The sequence below is a fragment of the Struthio camelus genome, chromosome 10 (genome assembly GCF_040807025.1).
Source record: "Struthio camelus isolate bStrCam1 chromosome 10, bStrCam1.hap1, whole genome shotgun sequence".
In the NCBI taxonomy this organism is placed as follows: Eukaryota; Metazoa; Chordata; class Aves; order Struthioniformes; family Struthionidae; genus Struthio; species Struthio camelus.
The window spans coordinates 2,386,458-2,399,903 of NC_090951.1; the positions used below are offsets into that span (position 1 = coordinate 2,386,458).

Consider the following 13,446-nt stretch of genomic DNA (forward strand, 5'->3'; position numbering starts at 1 on the left):
GGTGGTACCCGAGCTCCGTGCACTGGAGGTACCAAGGCGCCGTGCACTGGTGGTACTCGAGCTCTGTGCACCGGGGTACCCGAGCTCCCTGCACTGGGGGAACCAAGGCACCGTGCACTGCGGGTACCAGGGCACCACGCACTAGAGGTACCCAAGCTCTGTGCAGCAGGGGTACCCGAGCTCCGTGCACCAGGGGTACCCGAGCTCCCTGCACTGGGGGAACCAAGGCACCGTGCACCGGGGGTACCCGAGCTCTGTGCACTGGGGGAACCAAGGCATCGTGCACCGGGGGTACCCGAGCTCCCTGCACCGGGGGTACCCGAGCTCCCTGCACCGGGGGAACCAAGGCACCGTGCACCGGGGGTACCCGAGCTCCCTGAACCGGGGGTACCCGAGCTCCGTGCACTGGGGGAACCAAGGCACCGTGCACCGGGGGTACCCGAGCTCTGTGCACTGGGGGAACCAAGGCACCGTGCACCGGGGGTACCCGAGCTCCCTGCACCGGGGGTACCCGAGCTCCGTGCACTGGGGGAACCAAGGCAGCGTGCACCGGGGGTACCCGAGCTCCGTGCACTAGAGGTACCCGAGCTCCGTGCACCGGGGGAACCAAAGCACCGTGCACCGGGGGTACCTGAGCTCCGTGCACCGGGGGTACCCGAGCTGCGCGCACGGCGCCCCGCGGCTGCACCTCCCTCCCCGGCCCGCCCCGGCCCCGGCGGCTGCGCAGAGCGGCGGCGCCATGAGCGAGGAGCGGCTGCGGCGGGTGCGCGAGCGCGTGCGGTCCTTCGCCGACTTCCCGGTGCCCGGCGTGCTCTTCCGGTGGGCGCGGGTCCTGCGGGCCGGGCCGGGCCGGGGGGCGCGAGAGCTGGGCCTGCGTTTGGGGAGAGGTGCACGGGGCGGGGGGGAGAGGCGCTTGGCCTAGGCGTGCGTTTGGGTGCGGGGTGCATTGCGGCTGGAGCAGAGGCTGCATGTGGGCAGGGGGGTGCATTGGGGCTGGGGTAGAGGGTGCATGTGGGCAGGGGGGTGCATTGGGGCTGGGGGTGCATTGGGGCCGCGGTAGAGGGTGCATGTGGGCAGGGGGGTGCATTGGGGCTGGAGCAGAGGGTGCATGAGGGCAGGGGGGTGCATCGGGGCTGGAGCAGAAGGTGCATGTGGGCAGGGGGGTGCATTGGGGCTGGGGTTGCCTTTAGGTAGGAGGTGCCTTGGGGCTGGAGCAGAGGGTGCATGTGGGCGGGGGGGTGTGCCTTTGGGAAGGAGGTGCATTTTGTTTGGAGGTGGATTTGGGCTGGGACTGTGGGTAGTTTGGACTACGTTAGGGGATGCATGTGAGCTGGGGTACGTTTGGGGAGGAGATGCATTGGGCTGGTGCAAGGGTTGCAGTGAGGCTGGTGTTGGGGCAGGACGGAGCTGGGGCAGAGGCAGGGGCTGTGCTGGCTCCGTCCCTTTCTGGGCAGCTGTGAGCTGCCTCCCTCACCCCGTGCAGCTCTCGCCCGCCCCTGGCAGCGCTGGGCGGGCTCTGGCCGGGGCAGCACTTGCAGGTTTGGGAGCTCTCCGTCATGGTTGCGCCTGGGAGCCAGAGCAGCCCCAGGAGGCAGCTGACGCCTGTCCCTCTGTTTGCAGCGATATCAGCCCCTTGCTGAAGGACCCTGCAGCTTTCAGGGCTTTGATTGATCTTTTGGAAGCTCATTTGAAGGCCTCTTTCCCCCACATCGACGTAATTGCAGGTGAGTGCTTGCTGCAGGGTCCTTGGCCCCCCGGGCAGAGCGCCACGTTCGCAGCCCGCGCCGGCTCTGCGCCTGGTTTTGGATGTGGCAAATGCCATCCGATGATGCTTCAGTGCCAATTTCATAATTCACTGCTTTTCTTCATTGGGAAAACAAAACAAAACAAAGTGTCATTCAGTTAGTACTGAAGGTCTGTGACACACTGTGCCTGCAAGGTCCAGCGCAGTGCCCTCGGCAAGGAGACCCTGTCCCCGCGTGTTCCTTCGCAGAAGGCCTCGCCGAGCCGACCGAAGCAGCCTTTGCGGTGATAGCGCGTTGCGACACCGAGAATAAAGCGCTTCGGGAGGGAGCGCTCGGGCTGGGCGATAGCCTAGAGTGCAGCGAGCCCACACCAAGCCTGCTCCCCAGCGCGAGCGATAACCGCGGTGCGACCCCGGCGGCGTGGCTGCGCTGATACTGCGGCTTAACTGAACTTATCTCTGAAAATAGCTAGCGGGGAGCAAAGGGAGGCAGCGGCTGGGGGAGGCGTGCGAGCCCGAGCCCCAGGCGGCCACCCGCCGTGTGGCTCGGCGACCGCCCGCCGCGCCGGAGCGCGCTGGCCTGCTTGCAACCCGCGGAAGCGACTGTACGAGCCGAGCGCTTCCCGAGACCGCCTGAACGCGGGAAGGTAAAACGGGGATGTCGTGCAAAGAAACTCGAGTTGAACGAGCGTCTTTTACGTAGCCCGGCTGCTCTGCTTCCCGCAGGCCTGGATTCCCGCGGCTTCCTCATAGGCCCACCTCTGGCGCAGAGATTGGGCATCGGCTTTGTGCTGATACGAAAAAAGGGGAAACTTCCCGGTCCGACGGAGTCCATCTCGTACACCCTCGAATACGGCAAGGTAACGCGTGCGGCGGGAAAGGGCCGTCCAGGCTGGCGGGTGCCGTGTGCGGGTCGGGGGGGGTCCGCGCCCTGGCACAGCCGGGCTCCGCGGCGAGCTGCGGACGTGCACTTTGTGCTTGTGAACCACAGTGTTTTGTTGGGGTTTTTTTTTTGGACATAACTTGGTGCTAAGTTGCCTTGAATTTGGGGGCTTGTAGGGTTGTTGTTGGCTCTGATGCGGTACTAATGGGTGCTGCCGCCTAGGTAAGGAGCAAAGCCCAGTGCCAGCATGGCCCCGGAATAGGGAGGAGAGGAAAGGGGGATGCGTGAGCACCGAGGGTGTTGCCCACTCTCCCAGTAAGTGCTGTAACCGAACGCCTTAAGTGCATGGCTTCAAAGCACCTCACTCGCCTCCTAACGCCACGTCCGCTGCTGCCCGAAGAGCTCTGCCGTAGGCCTCCGAACGCGCTACCACTGAGCACTAACAGCGGGCAAAGCCCAGCGACTGAAACCCCAAACTGGCGTTATTGCCGGGGCCGGCCGCTGCGCAGGACCGAGCCCTGCCTCCGAGGGTGCGCCCGTCCCCGGCGCGTTTCGGGAGGCTTCGCCCGCCGGAGAGCTCGCGGTGGGAGCGTAGCTCGCTCCAGGAAGGTTCGCGCCGGAGGGTTGGCCCCAGCGGCGGTCCGCCGTTGGCGCGTTTTTAGGGGCTGAGCGTTAGGGCTGCCCTCGCCGAAGGCCGCCGGAGCGAAAGGAAGCTGCTCTTTCCGTCCTGCAGGCCGAGCTCGAGATCCAGAGCGACGCCGTGGAACCGGGGCAAAAAGTGGTTGTCGTGGATGACTTGCTCGCAACCGGAGGTGAGGGAGGCAGGCGCGGGGCGAGCGGCGCCCGCAGCCCCGGCCGCTCCTGCCGGCGCGCGGGAAGGGGCCGGGCGCGAATCGCGCGGGGGCCCGGCCCGGCCCGGCCGCGCTCCTCGGTGACGGCTCGGCTGCGCCCGTGTCCCGCAGGTACCATGCGCGCCGCCTGCGAGCTGCTGCGGAGGCTGAAGGCGGAAATCCTCGAGTGCCTGGTGGTCATAGAGCTGAAGCTCCTGAAAGGGGCCAAGAAGCTCCAGTCGGTCCCTTTCTACTCGCTGCTGCAGTACGACTGAGGGTGCCGGCGGCGCGGGGGCTGCCCGGCGGCTCCTGCCGGGCAGCGGCAGCCCCGGCGCTCAGGCTGGGTGCTGAGCAGATGCTGTAAAAGTTTGAAGTCGCGTTAGTTTTGCAAGCCACAGATTAAGGTGCATTTAGCGTAAGAGTCCTTTTTTTTTTTTTTTTTTGAGCTCATCCTTTTAGGAAGAGGGAATAGCCCGATCATTTTTTTTTAGGAAGAAGCCCAGTGATTTATTTTTTTATTACTGCTATTTTTTTTAATGGAGACCAAAGTGAAAACGATGCTGCTGAGATCCGATAGCTTTGTGGGCCGCGTCGTGCGCGGGGAGCCCCGGGGACGGACGTCCGGCGGCTGGGCCCGGCGCGATGCTTTGCCCGAGGGAAGCGTAGCGGCGCGTCCGCCTTCGAGGGCGGTGGGCTCGCGCGGTTCGGGGAGAGCCCCGCGGGCTGCGCGCACCGAAACCCGCCGCGCCGCTTTGCTTCAGCGCAAGTTCCCCAGCGCTTTGCCCGCGCGCGCTGCTGACTTCAGGCGCCGGGATGCTGAAAGGCCGATACAGGCGTGGATCCTGTCTCGGTGTCCTTTTGGGCTTGGACGTGTGCTCCCAGGTGGGGTTCAGAGGGGCTCCCGGTGTGCCAAAGCCTCCCTGGGCCTGACAACAGTGAGGGACTGGTTCCCCCCCCCCCCCCCCAACCAGGGCTTGAACTCGCTGATGAAATACATTTTTTTTACTTTTTTTAAACCTGTCTCAGAGCAGTTCTTGCAGCAGCTGAAGCTGTTAGCGACCCTCGTGCACCGTCTCCCCCCCTAAATTGAGCGCCGGCCGGAGGGCCGAGGCTGCGCCCCGAGTGCTGGGAGGCAGCGCTGAGCCCGGTGGGCATCTCGGCTGCCTCGGGCCAGCTCGCGCAGCTTTAAGCGGGGACACTTTCCTGACCCAGTTAGCGGTCACCCCACCATCCTGCAGGTCACTGAGTGGGCTGGGAGTTAATCTTGTTGTGAAACCAGCTTTTTTTGGTGACAGCAGCAGTGCAAGGTTTTGGACATAGTGAAGGGCCAAGGCAGCTCCCGGCACCCATGCGGAGGGTGGCAGTCCTGCAGCACGCAGCGACCCAGCACGGTGCCTGCACCTCTGCAGGAAGCAGCACCCTCCTTGTACATGTGAGGTGGCCCCAGGCCTTGTCTGTCTTCCCCAGCCCCATCCAGCTGCTCCCCACTGCAGGGAGCTTGGGCTTTCCCTTGCGTGAAAGCCACCCGTGCATGCCCTCAGCCCCGTCAGCTCCCCTCTCCAGCGGGAGAGGTGCTGCAGGTCCTCCACAGCCCTGGACTGAGCCGTAGTTACAAAAGCTGCATTTAGTTCTCTGCAAACCCCTGCTCATTTTTTCCAGCAAGTCTTTCTCCAGGAGTTGGATGACAACCCAGCCCTTCCCCGCACAAGCCATTGCCATGGAGAGCCGTGGTGCTCCAGCAGAGCCGATCAAGGAGGAAGAGCACAGGGTTAACACGAGTCAGCTATATTTAAACCATTTAATACAAAGATGTTTTGACAAGTCCTGTAGTCATTTCCAGCAAGAGCTGGAGCTGTGTTTCCCTCCCTTAAAAACAGAACAAGGCCCAGAGCTCTAAAACACCAGCAATTTGTGACTGCTCTCACTTCTTCCTCCTTGTCACCCTCTCACCGTACCCAGTCCTGCCTCCACACCCCCAGACTCAGTTAATGGAAGAAAGCTCTTGCATCAAACCTTCAGGAGAACATGGTAAGTCAAGAAGAGGTTGCTAGCTCCTCTTCACTGCTGAGGTGGGCATCATGGCACCCAAGGCTGCTCACCTTCAGAGCTCTCGAGGGTTGGGGGAGTTATGTCCTGATGGACCGTGGCAGAGGAAATAGTGGAAGTGAGGCCTGTTCATTGCAACCTCAGGCATCCCTGAGGGTGAACCTCCCAGCTCCTGGACCCTCAGACATGCCCGGCAGCCTACAAAAGTCCCACCAGTCCTGTGGACAGCATCCAGAGCTTGCTACATCTACAGCGCAGGTCACACACGAGACGGCTCAGCCCTCCAGCAGGCTCAGGGGGCTTCTGCCTCCTTGGCTGCCTGGGCAAGTCTCTCCGCAATGACATTGAGGTCCTTGCCCTTGTCCAGTTTGATGTAAGTGTCTGTCCTGATGGTGTGGACGCTGACCCAGTCAGGCAGCAGCTCTGCGAAGAGGCGCAGGTGTTTCTCCATGTCACCTGCGGGGAACCAGCAGGTTAGAGCATCGCCCGGCTGTCCCGCACTGTCCCTCCTAAGCGCTGATCTAGCCACCTCCGACGGGGCTGCGGCTGTTTCTGCTCTTAGGAACTCACAGCCACTTATCCCTGGTCCCAAAACACCAGGGCTGGATTCACCCTCGGGCCGGATTCACCCCTCAGGCCGGACTAACACCGCTCCCAAGCTTAACTTGGACTGTCTGAACTCAGCAGCTTCCCTCGCATCGGAGGTAACCCGGTGGCCCCGCACACGGCGAACCACAGCAGGGCTGGCAAGCTGGAAGGGGCTGAACCCCTCGCCACCACCCCAGAGCGTGGGGGCCTGCAGGGAAGGGTTTCGCCAGGCCGGCTGGAGGAAGAGGGGACGCGAGAGACCCTGCCAAGAGCTTCCCACACTTCAGAGAAGTCCCGTTCCCCCCCCCCCGCCCCGTTTCATACTGGGAGACAGCTGCGTGTGGTAGCTGTCCGTCATGCGGCTACATGCCACCTCCAGGGTCAGCGCCTGCTTCTTCTCGGCCACGAAGACGTTGCGCAGGATGCGGGCCATGGCCGGCAGCCGCCCCAGCATGGCGAGCCGCTCCTCCTCCTGCGGGGCCCGGGTCATCAGCGCCTGCATCCTCTGCGCCTCCTTCGCCCGGATCTTGGGGAGTGGAGAGGACAGGTCAGACACCGCAGGTCCCCCCTGGCAGGGCCACCACTGCTGCAGTGACCGCCAGGACCGAATTACTCACCCTCTCGAGCAGGGCCTGGGACACCCCCTTCAGCGCGCTGGAGGTGCTGGCAGGGGACGCCGCGTTGGAAACCACCGATTCCCCCACACTCGCTACAGCTGTTTTTAAGGCCATGTTGGCAAGAGCTTTTTCCATCTGTTCATGTGGAAGAGAGAGGAGGAGTTGGGTTACATCTGGGAGCTGCTCATGCTGGAGGAAGGAGATGTTCCCCCACCCCGTGACTCCCCGCCGCACTCCCTCGGTCCCGGCAGGGCTGCGTTGTAGCAGCCCAAAGCTCCTGTCCCGCGTGGCTGACCCACCCTACCTGTAAGGGGGGCAGCTTCTGGTACTTCAGCTCCTCTCCCAGCCCAACAGTAAGTACTGAAGACTTCTCTAAGCCTGCGACCAGGCCTACACTACAGCCCAGAGCAGTAGTCTTCATGCTCAAGTCCTCACTTGCCTGCTTCTTCCCAGCACTCTCAGTCTTAAGGCTCTGAACCTTTCCTGCTGGCTTATCTAGAAACATCTTCCTGGAAAGGCAGCAGGTTTGAGGTCTGCCACCCCTCGGGGATGCGGCTGGAGCGAGATCTTTGTCACTCACCTTCGGGGTCATCATGCCCCGGGCCGTGGTCAGCACCTCCTGGGCCGTGGTCAGCCTGTCGCCCTGGGGGGGCTGCGGCAGCTCTGCCGGGGTGATGTCCGGCACTTCGTCCACGTTGAAATGGGGATGCCAGCGCGTCAGCTTGTCATCCGGCACCTCCATCGGGGGGCTGAGGGAGGCCATGAACGCCTAGAGTGGGGCAAGAGCTGCATTACGCACCTGCGAGTCAGGTAAGGGGAGGTCCAGCTGCTGCCCGAGCGGCAGCACGCTCTTAGCGTGGCTCAGCGTTACGTGGCAGCAGGCTCGGAGAAGAGTCAGAGCCAGGAGATTCGAGCCTAGGCCTCTCAAGTGATGCATTTCCTGATCTTTGCCTCAGCTCTCCACGCTCCCCACCCACGCCTGCCTGCCAAGAATATCCAGAGCAACCAGCAGCTTCATGGCCCACGCTGTGCTCCAGCCTGGATGCCAGCCCAGTCCTTCCAGCCACTTCTCTAGATAGCAACCAGAGGAATCCCAGACCCCAAAAGGGCAAGACCCACCAGCGACCCAGGGAAGGAGAAAGACCGTTGGTGCCTCCAGTGAAGGTTTGACCCAAAGGGATGCTCCAGGCAGCGGCTCCGAGGACGCCGAGAGCAGCATGCCGAGGCAGCTCCGCCGGCACCTGCCTGCGCGGCGGGGCGCTCACCTTGTGGTGCTGCTTGACAATGTTCACCAGGTTGCGGCTGAACTCCTTCCTGCGCTCCAGCAGGCGCGACGCCGACAAGTGAGGGCGGCCGTCCACCTTCTCCTCTGGAAAGGGAGACTCGAGCATCACCCACAGCTCGGTGCTTGTGGCACAGCCGGGCTCTGCGGCACCCGGCGCAGCCCTCGCGGCTGCCCCGGCAGCGCTCCGGGCTGAGCACGAAGCCGGTCGCCTGCTGCTAGGCTGTGATGTCTCAAAGCTGAACAGCACTGCAGCTGTCTGGTTCTGAACCAAGTTTCAAGAGCCTCTTGAAGGACAGGATCAGAGACCTGTCGTTGGGCTGATTCACTGCCAGAATCACTGCTCAATCTTCCCACTCTCCCCAAAAGTGTTTTCCACTTCTAGTATGCTCAGGACCTTACAGGTCAGATTATTTAATGGGCCAGAGCAAAGTGAGCCAGCACGCAGAGAGCGCTCCTGGGGCCTCAGAGGTCCCTGCTGGGACGCAGGTGCTGCGAGCCCACCTCAGCTCTCCCGGGACCCCAGGCACATACCTTCCCCCAGCACCGGCTCTAGCGTGAGCTGGTAGTCCGACTTCTTAATGCTGCTGCTGAAAGTGGGGATGTTTTTCTCCTGGCGGAGCCTGTACGACGCAGGGTACACCGCCTTGATCTGGCCCACGTGTCGCTCCTCAAACTGCCTGCAACAGCACCCACCCGTGAGGTCAGAAACCCCAAGGGCTGACACTGGGGAATCCACCCTGATGGCCTCAACTAGGAGCCCAAGAGGAATCAGCAAGACCAACGCACGTGGCCAGTTAACATCGCTGCCTGCAGCACCTCTGTGCTGTGAAGGACACAGAAGCCCATTATCATGGTGCTTCCAACTGCCTCTCCCTCTGAGACGGGGCCCTGCGTGACCTGGTGCCAGCCCCCAATATCCACGGCAGAGCAGGAGTGCCATCAGCCAGGCAGGACATGCTCTGACCACATGGAGCCGTTTCTGGGCTGCCAAAAGCAGGGCTGCGGAGCAGTTCCATTAGCGGCTCTCCCCTGCGGGTGCTCAGGGCCATGCAAGTCCTTGCAAAGAGGGTTCAGGAGTCACCCACAGCCAGCTACCTTCTGCTGGACGGGCTCCCCACCGCGTCCCCTCCATGCTACGCAGGCTGGCCCAGCACCAGGAAACCCTTCGAGCTGCCGCTCCGCTGGCTGAGTCAGCTTCCCCAGCAGAGCCCTCCCTCCCAGGGCCACCCACCTCCCTTCCCAACCCTGGGCTTACTTGCGCATCACGTCCTGCACCCCCTGCTTGACCTTCGCAAAGGTGACGGTTTCCGAGCGGTTGAAGAGCATCCCCACGATGGCATCCATGCTGCGAAACATCTCCGCCAGCACCTTGAACTTGTAGGGCAGCGTGAGCCCTGGCGGGACGTCCTGGGCTAAGGTGTGGAATCGCTGGTAAGCGGGTGCCTTCTTGCTGCCAGGGAAGGGAGCAGACGTGTTAGGCTCCCCTGCGGGCAGTCACCACGGGGCTCTGCATGTGGGTCCGGAACAGCTCCGAGCGCACGCCTGCGGTGGGAGTCTGTGACCTCCCAGGCTAGGACAGGCAGGCTCAGCATCCCACCGTGAGTCAGGACTGACCTCCCAGCCTAGGGGCTCACGCCACGCTCACCCCGCTTAGGTAAGGTCTCCTTCCTCCCCCCATCCCTGTAGTCTTTTCCAAGGAACCTCTGCAGCTATTTGGGTGACATAATCCATCCTCTGAAGTCCTGGGGGTGCAGATGCTCATCCAGCCCTACACATGGTTGTCCCATAGCCCAGCGAGACCCTTCCGCACGTTCGCACCACGCTCTCTAGCCTCCTCCGCACCCAGCATGGCGCAGGAGCTGCATTACTCGCCACAGAGCCCTACAAGCGCTCGCTGGCTCAAGCGGGCGAGTCAGGCCATCGCTCGGGATGGCTTTGACTACGCTTTAGTTTCACCTCAAAGAAGTACTTTGCCAAGTACCCACTCAGCCACCTGAAGACAGCGGGGATCTGCCAGCAGTTCTGCAGAGCCCACAGCCTGCCCTTGCACACGTGGAGGGCAGGAAAGAGCCCTACAGAGCTGCACTGTTTTGCTGCGGAGCAGCTGCACTACATCCATGCCTTTTCTCGTGCTGCATCGCAGTTGACCACGCTATTCCTATTCTGGCTGCATCCCCGAACCTGCTTCTTACTTGGCCTCTGCTGCTGAACCGCTGGTCTCCTTTGAGGGCTGTGCTTCCAGTTTCGCTCTGTTTTCTGCTCTCTTCTCACAGATCCTCAGTTCCAATTCCTGCGCTCGCTTGAGACAGCTCTTTAGGTCAGCACTGGTCTCAGGCGAGACAGATGGCAGCTTCACGAGCTGAGCAAGGGCCTTCATCCTCTGCAAGCGGCACTTCAGCTCAGCTATGCTCTCCTGGGGTAGGGCAGGAGACAGGCAGCTTAGGAAGAGAGACCTGCTGGATTCTTTAAAGCCCCTTTGGTGGGGACCTCCCCGCCTCTAGCCGTCAGCTCCCACGTTTGCAGGGAGCAGGGTAACGGGGGTGACCCGACACAGCACTGAGGGTCACCTCACCCAGCACGGGCATGGGGACCTGCCAAGCCCCCCCCCCAAGCCGTACCCGCTCCGAGCCTCTGCTCTGGCCTGGCGTGGCTGGGCCAGGCTGTGCCCTGCTGCCCTGCCCCTGGCTGGGGGTCACGCTGGCCGGGGTCTCCACTGCCTTGTCCGGTGAGAAGGGTGTCGGGGGGCGAGCAGCGGCCGGGGGACTGGAAGCCTGCGGGAGAGCAGAGAGGGTTAGCGGCCGAGGGCTGGCGGAGCACGCTGCCACCCAGGGGTGCAAGAGACCCCCCCCCCGTTCCCCCCCCCCCCGTGACCTTGCACCGGGATGCAGGGTGCCAGCACCAGGGTGCTGCCCCGGTTTGAGGCGTTCCCTGCGCCAACCCCCATCCCGGGGGGCTGCAGGCCGGGAAAGGGGCCGCTCAGCCCCGGCAGCTCCCTACCGCGGCCGGTGGCCCCGGCTCCGTGTCCCGGTGCAGCTCCAGCCTCTTCCGCGCCGACTTGCCGCTCCGCTCGCCGGTGCCCGGCTCCTCTTCCAGCTCCTGCCGGCCCCGCTTCCTGCCCGCCAGCGCCCGCGCCGCCGGGGGGGCGCCGCCGCCGGGCCGCACCGGGGTGCGCGGCGAGCCGAGCAGCGCCAGGGGCTGGGCGCTCAGCGCCGCCGCCGCACCGGCCGCTGCCGCCTCCGCCTCCCGCTTCACCGGCGGCTCGGGAAGGGCGGCCTTGAGCCGGCGGCTGCCGCCGCGCTTGGGGTCGGCACCGGCGGCCGCCTTTGCGCGGCCGAAGAAATCGGTGACGCGGAGCTGGGCCATGGCAGCGGAGAGGCGGCACCGGGCGCGGCCAGCGGCGGGATGGGGATGGGGACGAGCCCGGTCCCGGTCCCGGTCCCGGCGCGCCGCCACGTGCCCCCCGCCGCGGCCGCCGCGCTACAATGTATCTATCCGGCTTTGGCGGGAACCCGCCGCGCGCTGCTGCCGCGCGCGGTCACGTGGCGCGCCGGGGAGCGGATTGGCGCCACTGGGCTCTTAAAGGCGCCGCACCGCGTCCTGGCAAGGCGCAACGTGGGAGGCCGGGGTGGGGGGGGGGAGTGGGGCGTGGGGGTAACGGGGCACTGCGTGCCTGGCCGGGTCTGCCCGGCCCTGCTGCGCCGGCCGCGGCTCTGTGGGGCATTAGCTGGTGCACTGTGGTGCATCAGACCCCACTGTGATGCATCAGACTTCACCATGGTGTATCAGACCCTTCCATGGTGCATCAGACCTCGCCATGGTGCATCAGACCCCACCGTGGTGCATCAGACCTCGCCATGGTGCATCAGACCCCACCGTGGTGCATCAGACTCTACTGTAGTCCGTCAGACCTCGCCGTGGTGCATCAGGCCTTGCTGTGGTGCATCAGACCCCGCCGTGGTGCATCAGACTCCGCCGTGGTGCATCTGACCCTTCCATGGTGCATCAGACCCCAGTGTGGTGTATCAGACCTCACCATGGTGCGTCAGACCTCGCTGTGGTACATCAGATCCCACCATGGTGCATCAGACCAGCGCTGCGGTGCCCAGCTCAGCGATGCACCAGCTGATGCACGAGCGCACCTGCCCCTGCTCCCTGGGACGTCAGATCTTGCTCCGTGGTGCCCCAGGTGGGATGCTGCGGTGCCTCCAGCCCACTCCATGGGCTGGTGCACCCTGTTGATTGGACCCTGCTCCGCAGTAGGTCAGCCAGGGTGCATCGGATGGATACCCCTGCTGCTGCACCCGCAGCCCACCTCCCTCCTGCAGGGACGATGCCTGGCCCCCCGGCAGGGCTGCCCTCTGCCCTGGGTGCACGGTCCCCTCAGCACCCCACAGGCTGCCTGGGGACCAGCCTGGGGCTGCTCGGGCCCACAGCACGTGCAGGGCGTGAGGGCTTCTCGAAGCACCTGCTCCCTGGCAGGGGACCTGGATCCGAGAGACCCTAGAGCAGTGGGGAGAGGAGCACAAAGAGCTCCTGAAACAGCTCTGCTCCAGCCCCGGCCGGCCCCTGGGCCAGCGCTTGCCTCTGGGCTTATCTGCTCTCCCCAGCATGCTTGGGGCTGAGCTGCTTGTTTCCGGCACTGAGGCTCCGGGCTCAGCCTCCCCGGCCTTCCCAGCGTGGCTCGAGATCTCCTCTGCGCAGTCCGACTCCAGAGCAAGAGCCCTGGCATTGCTGCGGGGCTCTGCAGCGATGCTGCCGCCGCGGCGTTCCTGCACCTCTGCAGCTTCAGTCCACCGCTGCCGCTCGGGCTGGGGCTGGGGCTGGGGCCTCCGCGCTCCGGCAGCGCCGTGCTGCCCTTCGCTGCTGGGAAAGCAAAGCAGGAGCACAGGCAGGAGGTCTGCATGCCATGCGAACGCCGGGCTCAAAGAGGTGTCCGCAGCACCCGCTGCCCCGGCCTCCCTCCTGCCGCTGGGCACCGGGGTAGGAATTTCAGGCCCAGATCCAGAGGGCAATCCAGGCAGGAGGAACCGGCTTGCGAAAGCGATTGCAATTTCCAGTGCAAAACCCCCAAGGCCGGGAACCGGCTGCACAGCTTGCTCCGCAGCCACCTCCGGCCCCGCAAGGAAATGTGAACCCTCCTCGGGAGCGCGCAGGCAGCCCACGGCGAGGCTGGCTCAGGAGGCTCGGCGGGGAGGCTGCCGCAGCGCGTTACGGCACACGCCGCTCCCCAAAATATCTCCTAAAGCCTACGCGAGACGGGTGAAGCGCAGCGGGGCAGCCAAGGGCTGGGTTCGGCTCGTGGCAGCTCCGGCCGAGCGGGAGGGGATGCGCGCTGCCTCGTCAGCAGGGCTCTGGGGTGCCATTCCCGGACCCATGAAAGCGGGTGCTGTTTGCCAGGCTGCCGGCGCGGGCTGGAAGGCTGGCGGCAGCGCGGAGGGCGCTCCGGGGCTGGG

At 64.3% G+C, this 13,446-nt stretch overlaps 2 protein-coding genes across 3 annotated transcripts; one reads left to right on the top strand and one right to left on the bottom strand.

The window, feature by feature from the left end:
• Nucleotides 1-325: 325 nt before the first annotated feature.
• Nucleotides 326-5,236, top strand: APRT (adenine phosphoribosyltransferase). Of its 2 annotated transcripts, XM_068956412.1 has the most exons (6): nucleotides 599-819; nucleotides 1,621-1,724; nucleotides 2,471-2,604; nucleotides 3,361-3,439; nucleotides 3,590-3,861; nucleotides 3,949-4,471. In XM_068956412.1, the coding sequence occupies exons 1-5, from the start codon at nucleotides 740-742 to the stop codon at nucleotides 3,730-3,732; spliced, it is 540 nt and encodes a 179-aa protein (XP_068812513.1). In that variant the 5' UTR covers nucleotides 599-739; the 3' UTR covers nucleotides 3,733-3,861; nucleotides 3,949-4,471. The 2 variants fall into 2 exon arrangements, with proteins under 2 accessions (XP_068812512.1, XP_068812513.1); XM_068956411.1 differs by having other exon boundaries at nucleotides 326-819; nucleotides 3,590-5,236.
• Nucleotides 5,227-11,479, bottom strand: CDT1 (chromatin licensing and DNA replication factor 1). The gene is made up of 10 exons (XM_068956408.1): nucleotides 10,991-11,479; nucleotides 10,612-10,764; nucleotides 10,186-10,406; nucleotides 9,249-9,443; nucleotides 8,525-8,670; nucleotides 7,974-8,077; nucleotides 7,289-7,477; nucleotides 6,709-6,843; nucleotides 6,416-6,617; nucleotides 5,227-5,959 (listed from the first exon to the last, which is right to left on the bottom strand). Exons 1-10 carry the CDS (start codon nucleotides 11,354-11,356, stop codon nucleotides 5,796-5,798), a joined length of 1,875 nt encoding a protein of 624 aa, XP_068812509.1. The 5' UTR covers nucleotides 11,357-11,479; the 3' UTR covers nucleotides 5,227-5,795.
• Nucleotides 11,480-13,446: the final 1,967 nt, after the last annotated feature.

Coding starts and splice junctions, on each gene's coding strand:
- CDT1 (XM_068956408.1), bottom strand. CDS start 11,356: ATGGCCCAGCTCCGCGTCACCGATTTCTTCGGCCGCGCAAAGGCGGCC. Junction 7,478..7,973: donor TTGTCAAGCAGCACCACAAG/GTGAGCGCCCCG, acceptor GCCCCACTCTAG/GCGTTCATGGCCTCCCTCAG. Junction 6,618..6,708: donor CCCAGGCCCTGCTCGAGAGG/GTGAGTAATTCG, acceptor CCACTCCCCAAG/ATCCGGGCGAAGGAGGCGCA.
- APRT (XM_068956411.1), top strand. CDS start 740: ATGAGCGAGGAGCGGCTGCGGCGGGTGCGCGAGCGCGTGCGGTCCTTC. Junction 820..1,620: donor GTGCCCGGCGTGCTCTTCCG/GTGGGCGCGGGT, acceptor CTCTGTTTGCAG/CGATATCAGCCCCTTGCTGA. Junction 2,605..3,360: donor ACACCCTCGAATACGGCAAG/GTAACGCGTGCG, acceptor TCCGTCCTGCAG/GCCGAGCTCGAGATCCAGAG.